Source organism: Nasonia vitripennis (assembly GCF_009193385.2).
Source record: "Nasonia vitripennis strain AsymCx chromosome 1 unlocalized genomic scaffold, Nvit_psr_1.1 chr1_random0005, whole genome shotgun sequence".
Taxonomy (NCBI): Eukaryota; Metazoa; Arthropoda; class Insecta; order Hymenoptera; family Pteromalidae; genus Nasonia; species Nasonia vitripennis.
The window spans coordinates 4,420,037-4,434,596 of NW_022279591.1; the positions used below are offsets into that span (position 1 = coordinate 4,420,037).

At 41.4% G+C, this 14,560-nt stretch overlaps 1 protein-coding gene across 1 annotated transcript; it reads right to left on the bottom strand.

Annotated features, from left to right (window-relative positions):
- Window positions 1-6,733: 6,733 nt before the first annotated feature.
- On the bottom strand, window positions 6,734-7,255 carry LOC103318179. The gene has a single exon (XM_008219817.1). The coding sequence runs from the start codon at window positions 7,253-7,255 to the stop codon at window positions 6,734-6,736; it is 522 nt and encodes a 173-aa protein (XP_008218039.1).
- Between the last annotated feature and the right edge of the window lie 7,305 nt (window positions 7,256-14,560).

A 14,560-nucleotide genomic window follows, 5' to 3' on the forward strand; every position in this document is an offset into this window, starting at 1 on the left:
GCGCGCGCGAGTTGGTAAGATTCAACGAGTATGAAAAATAAGACTTGTTTGAATTTGCAATATTCTGTTATGGTGTCTGCTCCGAGCTTCAGATTTCTACCAGGATTGAACTAAACCTGAGTGCTGACCGAAACTGGACTGATTTTAGATTTTTCCGTTGGTGGAAAATTACCTCAGTCCTCCACCCCCGCTTCTCCCTTCCAAGCGTCACAGCGGTCGGAAGAGAGAAGCTGAAGCGGGGCTAAACCCGTCGTAAAGTACTCGGCCGAGCTTGAATTGGGGGTGCGGGCCCAGCCTCTGCCGGGCCGTTGCGCCATCCTCATTAGCGCTCGGCCTTTGCTGAGCCTTTTTATGGTGTCGCTTACGTGAAGCCGTTTAATTTTGCAGGAAGACGCGTAATGACCGGAGAGATTAGATTAGATTAGATTAGATTAGATTAGATTTATTTGACGTACAATATGTTGTACGATAAATTGTATACAGCAGCAATAGTAGTACAGCAAAAATGTGTATTGTGAAAGTATGATAATGTGAAGATGGGTCAAGCGAGAGTGTGTGAGTGTGTGCGTTTGCGTGAGTGTGTACAGGCGTGTGTGTGTGTGCGTTTGAGTGAATGTGTACAAGCGAATTCAAGTGTTTGTGTTTTCAAGCTCAAGAAAGTGCTCTTTAGCTAGTCTCTTGAAACCTGAGACAGATGTAGTGTTACGAATGTGAGATGGCAGGTTGTTCCATAGGTATGAGGCGCTGATATGAAACGAGTTCCTCAGCGTCTCCGTCGCGAATGTCGGAATATCCAGAGGTATCACCTCCCCCCTAACAGGCCGAAGTGTCACGCGGAAGTCAAAGTATGCCAGTACGTATGATGGTACGGCTGTGTTAAACATTTTTCTTAGGAAACAAACAGTGAAATACTTCCTGCGTCCGACAGTGGTTAGCCACTGCAACTCCCGCCTGTATGGGGAAATGTGCTCATCTCTTCTTACACCATAGATGTACCGAATTCCTGTATTCACGAGCCTCTGAAGTTTTAGGTCGAGTTCCTGCGTCAGGTCACAGTATACGAGGGATCAGTAGTCTATAAGAGGAAACAGGAGGGCCTGCACTAAGTGCTTGCGCAACCTGAGATTGGTGCTTTTCCTGAAAAAGTAAAGCCTGTACATTAGTGTGTGAGCACGCTTACACACTTGTGTAATATGCTCCCTCCACGTAAGCTTAGAGTCGAGCACCAATCCCAGATTACGCACGGAAGATTCAAAGCTGACCTGGGCACCCCCTATGTTAATGAAAGTGTTAGCTGTTGAGGGTAATGCGTTTATGTAGTAGGGAGAGCCCCGGACAATTGCTTTAGTTTTAGCAACATTAAGTTTTAGCTTATTCTGTTCAGCCCAACCAGTAATCCTCTCAGCATTGGCACTCATCTTGTTTGATAAAGAATCGAGCTCTTCGAGGTGGCATTGACTGTAAATTTGCAAGTCATCCGCGTAGATGAGATGGAAAACATCGGTATCAAGGCAGAAACCGATGTCATTGATGTACAATGCAAACAGCAGTGGACCCAGAACGGACCCCTGCGGAACGCCGATGTTGAGACGCCGAGGAGAAGAACGTTCGTTATTGTCACCAACGACGGCCTGCTCTCTACCAGAGAGGTAGGAGGCAAACCAGCGGATGACTTGCTTTGAGAAGCCGAAGGTGGATAGCTTTCTCAGGAGCCTGACGTGACACACAGTGTCAAACGCCTTGCTAAAGCCAAAGAGAAGGAGTAGTGTTACTTTCTTTTTGTTTATCCCAGCTCTGACATCATCAGTTAGCTTAATTAGGCCAGACTGAGTGCTGTGACCAGTGCGGAAGCCTGTTTGAAGGTTATCTAGTAATAGCCTTGATTCAAGGTATTCTGAGACTTGCCTATGCACTAGCCACTCCAGAGCCTTGGAGAGAAAGCAGAGAAGTGAAATCGGACGGTAATCAGTCAGGGCTGTTGGTGAGCTGACTTTGTTGAGTGCGCGCACAAGTGACATTTTCCAGGCAGATGGGAAGCAGGGTTCGCTAAGGGAGAGGTTGAAAATATGACTTAGTAAGGGAGCAAGACCCGGCAAAGCTTTTGAGATGACAACCTGTGGGATGCCGTCGCTCCCCCTGGCCTGAGTGTCAAAGTGCGATACCGCAGCCAACACGTCCGATTCCGTTATAGGTTTGAATTCGAAATATTCCGGGAGGTCAAGACTTTCCAGGGTAACAAGATAATCCTCAACAGCAGGAGCCAGCGGATCATTTGAGATCGCGCTGAAATGCGTGTTGAGTTCATCTGTGGTGAATCTAGATGGTAAGGGGGCCTTGGTGGCAGAAATTCCAAGTTTCTCCAGCTCTTTCCAGATCTCAACAATATCAGTCAAGGTGGACAGGCGTGAATAGTAATAATTCAGCCTGGCCTCCTCGACTTGTTTGTGAGCATAGTCTCTAGCTAATCTGTAAACGCGTCGATCTGATTCGAGCCTGGAGTCCCTGAAACGCCTGTAAAGTCTATTGCTCTCGGATACAAGGCCACGAAGAGCCGCAGTGTACCACGGGTGACGTTGTCGTCCTGGAGTCACAGTCCGCAATGGAGCGAGGTGGTTGATGGCGTTAGTGAGGTTAGCGATGAGTAAAGATATGCAGTCGTCAAGTGATGAGGTGGTGAGAGATGACCAGTCACAATCGCTAAGAAAGTCTCTCAGCTTCTCAACGCTGATTCCTTTAAAGTTTCTGTATGAGTATGTATTTGGTACGTAGCGTGGAATCTGTACGTCGAGAGTGGCCGTGATAAGGTCGTGTCCGTTGATGAAAGGTGCGTCTGTCTTCCAGTATGACTGCAGGCGATCCTGCTCGTCGATTAGGCACAGATCAAGCCAGTTGTCAGAACCCTGTTTATGGTGTGTGTCACCATAGGGAACGGACGAAAGGGAGTTCTCATCAATGAAGGCCCTGATGAAATTGGCATCTTCAGATGAGGATAGTTGGTCAGAGTTAAAGTCCCCCATTATAACCTTCGTGGAGTAGTTGTGCATGTGAGTTGTTATTTCGTTAATAAAGTTAGAGCCTTGGAAAAAAGGAGCATGAGGTGGACGATACACAACCCCCACGAAGATGGGAGAAACTCCCTTGGCCGATATCTCACAAAAGAGGTATTCAGGCTTGCCTGGCTTGCCGGACCATTCACCGTTGGATGTTGAAATAACACTAACCGTCAGAGATTTGTGTATATAGAGGGCCACACCTCCACCGTTTCTGTTTCTGTCTCGTCTGTAGAGCAGGTAATCATCCAGCGAAGGGATGGATGTCACCTTCTCGCTTAGCCAGGTCTCAGTAACAGCTATTACGTGGAATAAAGAGCGAGTGGATAAAAAGAGCCTGATCATCTCAATGTGACCCGTGAGAGAGTTCGCATTAAAATGACAGACCCTTAGACCTTCAGACAGAGATACCTCAGAACCCGAAGAAGACACGGCGGATGAGCTTGATGGCGGACGGAGAGGATACAATTGAACGGTGGTATTATAGAGACAAGGCCGATATCTCGATATCGTGTTCAAAAAGATGCGTGCGAGATGCGCCGAACGCGACGAGAGCGCCATTATCCGCGAATTTCCGCGCTTACGACGGAACATACTCCGCCGTTGCGAGGAAGTCGAGCAAGAACAGAGTTATGTCGTGTGATATCTCGTGATTGATGTATGAGTATTTGTATTTTTTGTATGGCTTTTTCTTTACGATGACGTGGGAAGCGGACAAAGTTGAGTGATGTTGCGTTTGATCTGGTCACAGACCGTTCTGAACGTTTCTACTCTGGTCATTCCATCGCTAGCCGGATGAAGTTTGAAGACGACTCCCAGTGGCCACTGCATGCAGGGTTGAATTTTGTCGATAATGACGACCACCAGTCCAGGCGTTAATTTGCCGTTGGACTGATGTCATTTGTGTCGACGTTGTAGTTCGTTGAGATACTCCAAATGCCATTTTTTCCAAAAGTCTTGGCGCGCCTTGGAGATGAAGTTCCACACGGAAAGACGATTAGCTGGAACAGAAGTCAAATCGGATTCAGGCAGCATTGGGAGTGGACTGCCTTTGAGAATATGTGCAGGAGTCAACGCTATAGGGTCATTAGGATCGGTGGATATTGTGCAAACAGATCGAGAATTTAAAATCGCTTCGATTTCGATGAGAAGAGTATTAATCTCCTCGAGTAATGTCTGGAGCTATCCGCGTACGACGCGTAGTAAATGGTGTTTAAATTATTTTATTGCGTCTTCCCATATACCGCCGAGATGGGGGGATAACGGCGGGTTAAAATGCCATTGTATGTTGTTATGTACTGTAAATGAATTAATCCTATTTTTAAACTCTTCTGACATAAAAAGAGCAAATAATTCGCGAAGATTATTATTGGCACCAACGAAGTTAGTGCCGTTATCGGAATAAACGTGTGCGGGATGGCCTCTGCGACCCGTAAAACTTCTGAGGGCGGCTAAGAAACCCTCAGTAGTTAAATCGCTAACGAGCTCATACAAACAAAAACGCATCCGTACGCATTGATTTAAGCTCGGTTTCTAAATTTTTTCTTCTTTATGAAAATTGGTCCGAAATAATCTACTCCAACATGTGAAAAAACTGATGCTTCTGAAACTCGGGACGTTGGCAAGTCTCCCATTAGATTTGATACGACACCGTCGTATGCAAATCACACATTCACGTACGATTTTTCGGACTTGGTTCTTTCCGTCCAATAACCAAAAACGTTAGCGCATAGCAAACAGAGTAGATTGAAGCCCGGCGTGATAATTACGTTTGTGCGTCTCTCTGATCAACAGGTCAGTAACGTGATGATGCGAGGCAAGTAAAATTGGATGTTTTTTGCGAAAAAGAAATGCTTCGCTTAGACGACCGTCAACACACAAGATACCGTCTTCGTCGAGAAAGGGGTTAAAGGCGGCGAGTTTAGATTCCGTGACCTGTTTGTTGGACGAAAGCTTCGAGATGGCACTGGCGAACTGCGTTCCTTGGATAAGCTTAATAACTTTTTTCTCGGCCTCAAGTTTCTCTTGGACTCCGATTCGCGTGGACCTGTGGGTGTTAAATTTGCGCGCACGCAGGCATATGGCTACGAATATCAGAAGGTGTTTGTATGAAGAAAAACGCGTCAAGAAGCTGTCGTCCGCAGCGGTAGTGAGAAGACAAGCCTGTTGTTTTAAACCAGGCAATTATGAGATTGCGATTTCGACGCTTTTAGGCCAAGCGTCTTCGGATCGCTGGAGCCATGCTTGACCGTGGAACCAGGCGTCGTTTTATAGAAATTCGGACGGAAGCTGTCCGCGAGATGACGCATCGGCGGGGTTGTTCTTGGTGGCGACGTGACGCCATTCTATATCTCCTTCCGTGAGTTGGATTTCTTGCACCCGATTTGATTCGAATGATTTTAAGACCTGCGGTGGTTTCTTAAGCCAGTGCAATACGATGGTCGAGTCGGGCCAAAAAACGGCCCGGTCGATGCGGAAATCAAGAGCTGGTCGCGCTTCCTTGTATAACCGCGAGAGGCTTAACGCCCCGCACAACTATAATCGAGGGATCTTAATTGTTTTAAGCGGGGCCACTCGCGACTTCGTACAAGCTAACTGAACCGTAATCTGACCGGCCTTATATATCGACCGAACGTAAATGCACGCTCCGTAGCCGACTTTACTGGCATCGCAGAAGCCGTGAAATTCTATGCGCGCAGAATTTTGCGTGACGAGATGACGTTCTACGGAGATGTTTTGAAGCAGCTCTAGATGTTGAGCGAAAGTCACCCAACGTGAATGAAGTTCCTGCGGGACGGATTCGTCCCAATTGACTTGATTTTCGCGATCTCGGATAAAATCATTCTTTTGGTAATCGTGGCCGGAAGTTCTATTGAATTCACTCAGTATACAAGATCGTCTTGACGCGAGTCCCACATGATGCCGAGAGTCTTTAAAACCGAGTTTCCCTCAGCCGTGCAGTTCATATTAAGCGCCTTTTCATCTAGATTATCGAGGGCGTGACCGTAATTTGAAGTCCATTGCCGGATTTTGAAACCGCCTCGCTTAAGAAGCGCAATCATTTCATCACGAATAGACGAAATCTCTTCGAGGGAGTTTGCGCCCGTGAGAAGATCGTAGACGTAAAGATCGCGCTTCAGGACTTTGGCTGCACGAGGATAACTCGCCTTTTCGTCGTCTGCTAGTTGATGTAAAGTATGGATAGCCAAATAAGGGGCCGCGGACACGCCGAAAGTGACGGTATTCAATTCGAAAACACGGATTTTGCCCTCGTGGTACCAAAAAATGTGCTGAAATCTTCGATCTTCGGGGTCAACGAGAATCTGTCGATACATTTTCTCGATATCGGCTGTCAAAACGTAGACGTGCGATCAAAACCTAACTAAATGAGCGAAAAATTTGTCTTGTACAGTGGGACCGGCTAGCAAAACGTCGTTAAGCGAGAAGCTTAGGCTTGACTTTGCCGAAGCGTCGAATACTACACGAATCTTAGTTGTGGCGCTGAGAAGTCTCAGAATCTCGTGATGAGGCAAGTAATAACCATCTAAGCTCTCATCATACACCAATGTCATATGTCCTAAATCGATGTATTCTTGCATAACTTTACCGTAATCAATTTTTAAACCCGGTTTCTTAGCGAACTTTCTTTCCAGGGCTCGCGTTCGTGTGTCACCGAAAACGGGCTAGCCGTTGTGGAAAAATAATCGCACTACGTATCGCCCGTCCGCATTTTGGATCGTAGTTTTCTTGTAATGCGATTCGCAAGCCTCGGCGGCCGTCGCTTCGTTCGGTCCGTTGGAAATGTCATCTATAGCCCAAAACCATTCCATCAGATTGCGCAATTCAGTTAAATTACACGCCGCTGTGAAGTTATTCGCGTCATTAATGCCGCCTACTTCCACCCATCCCAGCTGCATCTTTTGTAAATACAAGTCGCAGCCGTTCCGGGAGAGATTGATTTGCCCGACTGAGAGCAGGGATAAAGTTGCTCCTGAACCTACGAGCATGTCGACTGGTCGAGGCGTGTGGAACTGCGGATCAGATAACCGTAGGTTGGCAGGAATTTCGACTAACTCGCGAGGAAACGGCTCATCGGGTGTCATATCCGTGATTCTAGGAACCGTGAGAAAAGTTAAGTCCTTTTCAAAGTTACTGTGTAAAGAGCGGAATTTCACTTCGATGCTACTTTCCGAAGTAGTTTGCATCTCGTTTATTGCGCCGATAGGAATCGAACATGTGCGCATTGGCAATTTTAGCTTGCGCGCGAAATCAGTGGTGATGAAGTGTGCTGTGGCACAGGTATCTAGAAGTGCGCGAGCTTCAACGAATTCCCGTCGGCATTCCTCACGCGCACAATTGCACTCATCATCAGTTGGGAGCCGAGCGCTTGCGACCTGGTATTAAATACTCCGGCGGTAAGTCATTGCGCGCCTTCGGTGGACACCGAATTGACGTTATTAGTCGAATCGGTCTTGATCGTGGGCGCCGAATTCGGTTTCGTCGCGTGGAGTAGCGTGTGATGAAACCGTTCGCATTGTTTGTACCGAGAAAGTGTACAGTCACCGATAAGCTTTCGCAGGCAATTGCGGCAAAGATCCTTCCTTTTTACGGAGTCCCAACGCTGTTGCGTGCTAAGTTTCGAAAAAACTGGACATCGGTACAGGGCGTGATCTTCCTGGCATTGAGCGCAAACATTTGTCGCCGCTGTCACTAGTGCTCGTGATCCCGACTCAGTTCTCTTTGCCTTTGAGCTGGTAAATTGATGATCTGCGGGCCGCTTTCTCCCAGGCGTGGTATGGCTCTTCCGATCAAACCAGCATTGACACGGCCCTACACTGGCCCGCACAAGGTCATTTCTCGCAACATAGAGAACCAGACGTTCATCATTGAAGTCAAAGGCACACAGAAGACAGCATCACTTCAACGCTTGAAGCCTGCATTCATAATTCAAGAGGATCCTGACGGTACTAAGGCTGACAAAACGCCTGAACCGATCAAAATTCCCGAACCAACGCAGCGTCCAGCAGATGACACACCTCCCGCACCTCCTACTCCGCCTACCATCGATCCACCGGATCTACCGACTCCCACACCTCAACCTCCCGTTCCCAAACGTACGAAGTTTGTGCCGAACATTCTACGACGAAATAGAAACATTGATTCGACTCAGTCAAATAAAGAGGTACCGAGTCTCATTTGCGGCAAGGCCGAAGGTCAGAACCTTCAAACCTGAAATACCGATTTAGCGACCAAATTTGACCTAGTTCTTAAAATAAAAGCAGAAAATTCTGTATTATATTCTTTCGTTTATAATACATTCTTTTGTATCACCGCTAACCGAAGCGCACGAAGTCAGATAGAGCGAAACCATCAATACAAATATTGTATTATATTACGTTACACTACAAGAAAATACTTGTACAATCAACACTTTGTGATTCTAATTATTAACTACGTTATCTTGTAAAGCGCAAATCTCACACAGTGAGAACTATCATCAAGACCAATGTAATCCCAAAAATTTTTTGTAATCTCTCTCCGGTACCTGACAACCAGCATTCATAACATTTTGTAACACGTCGCAAATTTTGTAAATCTTCTCTCTCGCAACTATACTTAAACTCAATCAACAAAAAATGCTTCTCATTTTTTTCTTCCTTCGGGGGGAGTATTGTGGGTGCCCCACCGAGAGGTGGCGGCACAACCGACCGCCGAGAGAGAGGGAGAGCAGCTCACGCCGCGAGAGAGCGCCGAGCTCAGTTCCGTCCCGACCACGACACGAATCACACCGGAGAGCACCTACGAATAAAGAAGCTTAGTTAGGAAGATAAAGGACTTCTCCTTTCCTCCGGCTCCTGACTTCCTATATATAGACAAAGTTTATAATAATGATAGAGATTTTGAACAAGATATTAATCACAGAAATTTCAGTGATTTTTATGAAAAGTGCAAAGTTTTATATATGTACGAAAACGTGAAATCTAAAACCATGTGTGCAATACTAGAAGTTACACCAGCGATTTATAAACATATAAAAGAAAACAAAAACAGATTATTCATTGGATATCAAAATTGTAGAATTTTTGACATCATAAATACAAATCCATGCTACAAATGTGCTAGATTTGGTCATAGTGGCAAAAACTGTAGGAACCAAGCCACGTGTTACCAATGCGCGGGAGATCACCCAGCTGCTCAGTGCAATAATGAAACAAATAAGTGTCCAAACTGTGAATTTAGCAATAAAAAATATAAGACAAATTACAACATCAATCATAGTGCCATAGATAGTGATAATTGTGAAGTTCTAAAACATAAAATAAAAAAATTCAATGAAATGACAGACTATCCAATTCAGCCTACTCACCAAAAATTCTTCGGTAAAGTAGAGCGCACATTTTCGCGACAAATGGTAACACGTACAAGAACAAGATTAGCAAGTGCTACATCAGCAGGGTCATTAACATCGCCCATACAAACAGTACCATCCAAGAATACTAAGAAAAGGTAATGGATATAGACTTTCAAAAGGATATCGTTAATCAAGAATACAATTTTGATAATATAAACATGTTAAATAGGCACTTGTTAAATGATAAAGAAATAATTTTGTGTATTAATATAAGAAGCTTAAATGCAAATTATAACAAACTACTTGTTTTTTTAAACAGCCTAGAAGTAAAACCGTGTATTATTGTTTGTACTGAAACTTGGAATCTTGAAAAATATGAAATTTTTAATATAAAAGGCTATAAAATGTACTACAATGATAGTAGAATAAATAAATCAGATGGAGTAGCTATATACATAAGTGAAAACATAATTGAAACAACAGAAATTACTCAAATAAACAATCTCAAGATTATCAACTCTACAATTACTTTAACAAATAATAAAGAAATAATATTATCAGCAATTTATAGATCGCATGATATGCACAAAACAGAATTTTTTTAAACATCAAAAACCTTATAAAACAAGAAATATAAAAATAACTTAATAATAGGAGATTTTAATTGCGATATTTTAAATCAAGATGTGGTAGACCAGGAATTCTTACAAGTATTTCTAGAGAATGGGTATTACCAGGGAATAACCAGCATAACTAGACCATGGACTACTAATATAAATAAGGGCTCTTGCATAGACAATTTCTTTATTAAGCTAAGCAAGATAAAATACAAAACTTTCACACTCAGTGTCCCTTTCAATGATCGTTACCAAATAATGATATCGCTAAAGGGCATTAAAAAGAATTCTAGTCATGAAAAACATAAAACGATAAATTACAACAAGCTAAGGAAAGCTGCAGAAAGGGTAAATTGGTCAGACATCTTATTAATGTCAGATCAAAATCTGGCATTAAATGACCTAATTCTAAAAATCGAAACGTGCACAAAAAAGGCTGTATATAAAGTGCGAAAGAATAATCACAATAAAATGAAACCAAGAAAAGACTGGATAACGACAGCAATAACGATATCGTGCAATAAAAAAGAGGAACTGTATAAAATATGGAAAAGTGATCCTAGTAATCTAACAAAAAAAGAAGCATATAATATTATGTCAAAATACTTAATGGAATTATATACAAAGCAAAAGAAGAATTTGATAAAAAACAGATAGAAATGCATATGTGCAATCAAAGGAATTTGTGGAAAATTATTAATAATAAAATCGGTAAGAATCCTAAAAAGTGCAATAACATTAATTATATTATAAATAACAACAAAAAAATCACTGATGCAAATGAGATGGCCGGACATATGAACAACTTCTTTTGCGACATAGGTAAGCAGTTACAAGGCAAAATAAATATGCCAAAGAATGAGAAAATAAAGATGCCAAGCATGAACAAAAAAAGTATTTTTATACACCCAACAAGCTATAAAGAAATACATGAAATAATTAATAATATGAAAAATAAAAATGGTGGAATTGATGGCATCAATACTCTGACTTTAAAAACAATACACGAGTATATTTGTGATCCTCTGCTTCACATAATAAATCTGAGTTTGGAAAAGGCAATATGGCCAGAAGCTCAAAAATTGCAGAAATTATTCCTTTACACAAAGCTAAAGAAAAATATCTACTAAACAATTACAGACCAATTTCGCTAATATCTAATATTGCAAAAATTTTCGAAAAATTGCTACATAAACGTATACTAAATTTCTTTGATGAATGTAGCTTGTTCTCAGATAAGCAATTTGGTTTTAGGAAAAACAGAAGTACTAAAGATGCCCTCTACCAAATAACAAATCAGATTTATAATCAACTTGACAAAAGCAGTCCTATCGCAATCACTTTCCTTGATCTTGCCAAGGCGTTTGATACGGTGGACCATCAAATTCTCCTTGACAAGCTATATAACTATGGAATTAGAGGAATCAGTCATGAACTTATAAAAAATTACCTAAGCAACAGAAAACAAAGGGTAAAAGTAAATAACAAAGTAAGCCATTTCAATACTCTAAGCATGGGTGTACCTCAAGGTACTATTCTTGGGCCATTACTCTTTATCATCTACATCAATGATTTACTAGTTACAATGCCAAACAACACAATTTTATCTTTTGCTGATGACACCGCAGTTATAACTGCAGGTAATGATTGGCAAGAGGTTGAAGCAAAAATGAATAACCACCTTGACAATATAGCCAACTGGCTAGCATTAAATAAATTGTCACTTAATACAGAAAAAACTGTATACGTAGAATTTGGTAATACCGCTACTAGTATCCCAAAAAATCTAAACATAAATATTCATGGTAAACAAATAAAACGAGTTGATGACGCTAAATATCTCGGCGTTATTTTCGACAGCAACATCAAATGGGATATTCATATTAACTACATATTTAACAAAACTAAATATTGAACTTTTTTGTTTTACAAGCTTTCAAGAATTATGTCTACCGAGAATTTGAAAATGCTATATTATGCACTGTTTTATAGCATCACCTCTTATGGCATCATAGCCTGGAGTGGTGCATATACAAGCACAATTGGATGTCTTCAAAGTCTACAGAACAAACTACTCAAAATAGTAAACAAGAATAAATTCTTAGTTGCTGATCAACCACTTAATTTGGAACAAACTTTCACATATGAATCACTGATGTACCATTATATAGAACTACAGGATAACTATTTAAATTTAGATAAAACCACTAGGCACAAAAGTATACAAATTCCCAAACGTCGCAGAAAGATAAGCATAAAAAATAGCTATATAAGAGCTTTAACAACCTTCAACAAATTACCAAAAGAACTTAAGGATTTAACAAATAACAACATCAGAAAGGATAAAATTAAAAAGTGGATCAAAGAAAACAGCCCATAATGCAAAATAAAACTAATTCATCCATAACAACAAAAATTGATTGTCGAAGAATAAATTACTTTTTTAACTCGAAGTGTTGTCTAGAACAACATATACAACCTAACTGCAAAAATATACAAAATAAGGAATTTTCACTACCTCTAACAAAGAAAATTATTGAATATGCATATCTTACAGTGGAAGTCCATTTGATAAATTGAAGCTTAACATACGAACATACATATGCGCAAATAACATTTGTATACTGCACCATAATCGCTCTCATCGTCGAATATCTAACTACAATTGGAAGAAAATGAATAACCTAACTTCAGAAAATAAAAGAGCTATCGAGCAGATAGCAAATCAGATTATAAACACGTGGAAACTCAAAACAGAAAAGAAACAGATTATTAGGACTACAACAACGAAAGATAAGGTTTTCAAGTCTACTCTAGGAAATGCAGAGAAACAAAACAAACAACTTATGCTGGCAGAAAACTGTGAAAATTGTGACGTACCCAAACCCTCTATTACAAAACACATACATTTTGTTAAACAGGAGCAAAAGGTAGAAGATGATAGTATAAAACATATTAAGGAGATAAAAAAATCAATCGAATCAGTATTCACTGAGATTGATAAAATGGTTGAGAACAATAATACGAAAGCTTTACTATCAGAGGTGGCGGCAGCACCTGGACAGCCTATATTGCAGTCAAACAATATTCGCATGTCATATGGTGATCTTAACTACCTAGGATCAAATAAAGCAATATTTTATCTCGACAGAGGAATGAGGGGAAAGCAAATATTCACAAACTCGATGGATAAGCTAGAAAGACAGCCACCACATAAAGACATCGTAATTATAGACGAGATAGTTTTCACAGCGCCGTGCAAATGTGACTCTGCAAATCAACATAAAGAAATGTTCCCACATTATAGAGTAACTTGTGCTGTTGGTCTTACATGTCCTGCAAGGCTTAATAGCACGGAGAGGATCATTTTTGCAAGGAGCAGAAATGCGTCAATTTAGAGTTTCACGACAGCAAGATCTATGCTAGTGAGATATTGGTGAATGAGAAGATTTGAAAGAAGACTTGCAACGCTGGGTTGTTCTGGTAGATTGTACTACTGGATTTCAAACACGGCGGAGCAACTACACATTTTAGTTTTAAGATTTAGTTTTATTAAGTCATTTTGTATTCCGGACCGGCAAACAGGAAATTTTCCTCTGCTGGATTACTTTTATGTAATGTTTTTGTATAATCGATGTATTTTAATCTATTGTACTTACTCTGGATAAATAAATAAATAAATAAATTTATTGGATCAGCGTCACTACTGAATCACGATTGTGATCCGAACTGCAAATATGAAAGTCTAAGTATAAATTCGCTTAGAATTCGTACTCTCAGAAAAATCAAAAAGGGAGAAGAGTTATTTGCCTTTTATGGCCAAAATTATTTTAATCAAAAAAAAAAAAAAAAAAAAAAAATAGTAAATGCGAATGCCATACTTGTGAGGTAAACAAGCAAGGAGCGTTCTCAATAAAAGGTAAATTTTATTTTATTTATGGTACGTCAGCGTTTGTCCATAACCTCAAAAAACACTCCAAAATCTAATAAAATAGTTAGACCCGATAATCCTAAACGATTTTATAACCCATCGACCCTTAAACTAAATTTGTAAAACCATAATCCTATAAACCCCTAACCCTATAACCTTATGACCCCATAACCGTTTAAGGTTATGGGGTCTGCCATCCGCCTCCTCTGACCGTGCGCCTATTCAGCGTGGCCTTAACCGCTAAATTTGTGAGAGTGAAGGCCGCTTTCACGCGCTTTAACACTGGATACGTTGCTCCTCTGAGGACGTTTGCGCCCAAGCGTAGGCTGCATCCCTCGTAGGTGGACGATTCCTTTATAGAAAGCATGACGAGGTGCGAAGGCGCTACGGTAGGACGAGGCTTGGCGACCTCTGTGGGGAGTATCTTCGACTGGCGAGTGAGGCTGAGACTCGGACTGAGCAGGCGCGTAACTCCTTTTTATAGAACAGAATTTTCAAGGCATTAGCCGATAAAAAAGGTATTTGGAAGGAGTTGCGCGCTCTCGGCCTTTTGCCCTCTACTAAGGAGGAGTTGCACGATTTCACCCCGCAGGAGCTCAATTCTCACTTC

What these genes read in the sequence shown, in the direction of transcription:
- LOC103318179 (XM_008219817.1), bottom strand. Translation starts at nt 7,255, where the DNA reads ATGCAAACTACTTCGGAAAGTAGCATCGAAGTGAAATTCCGCTCTTTA.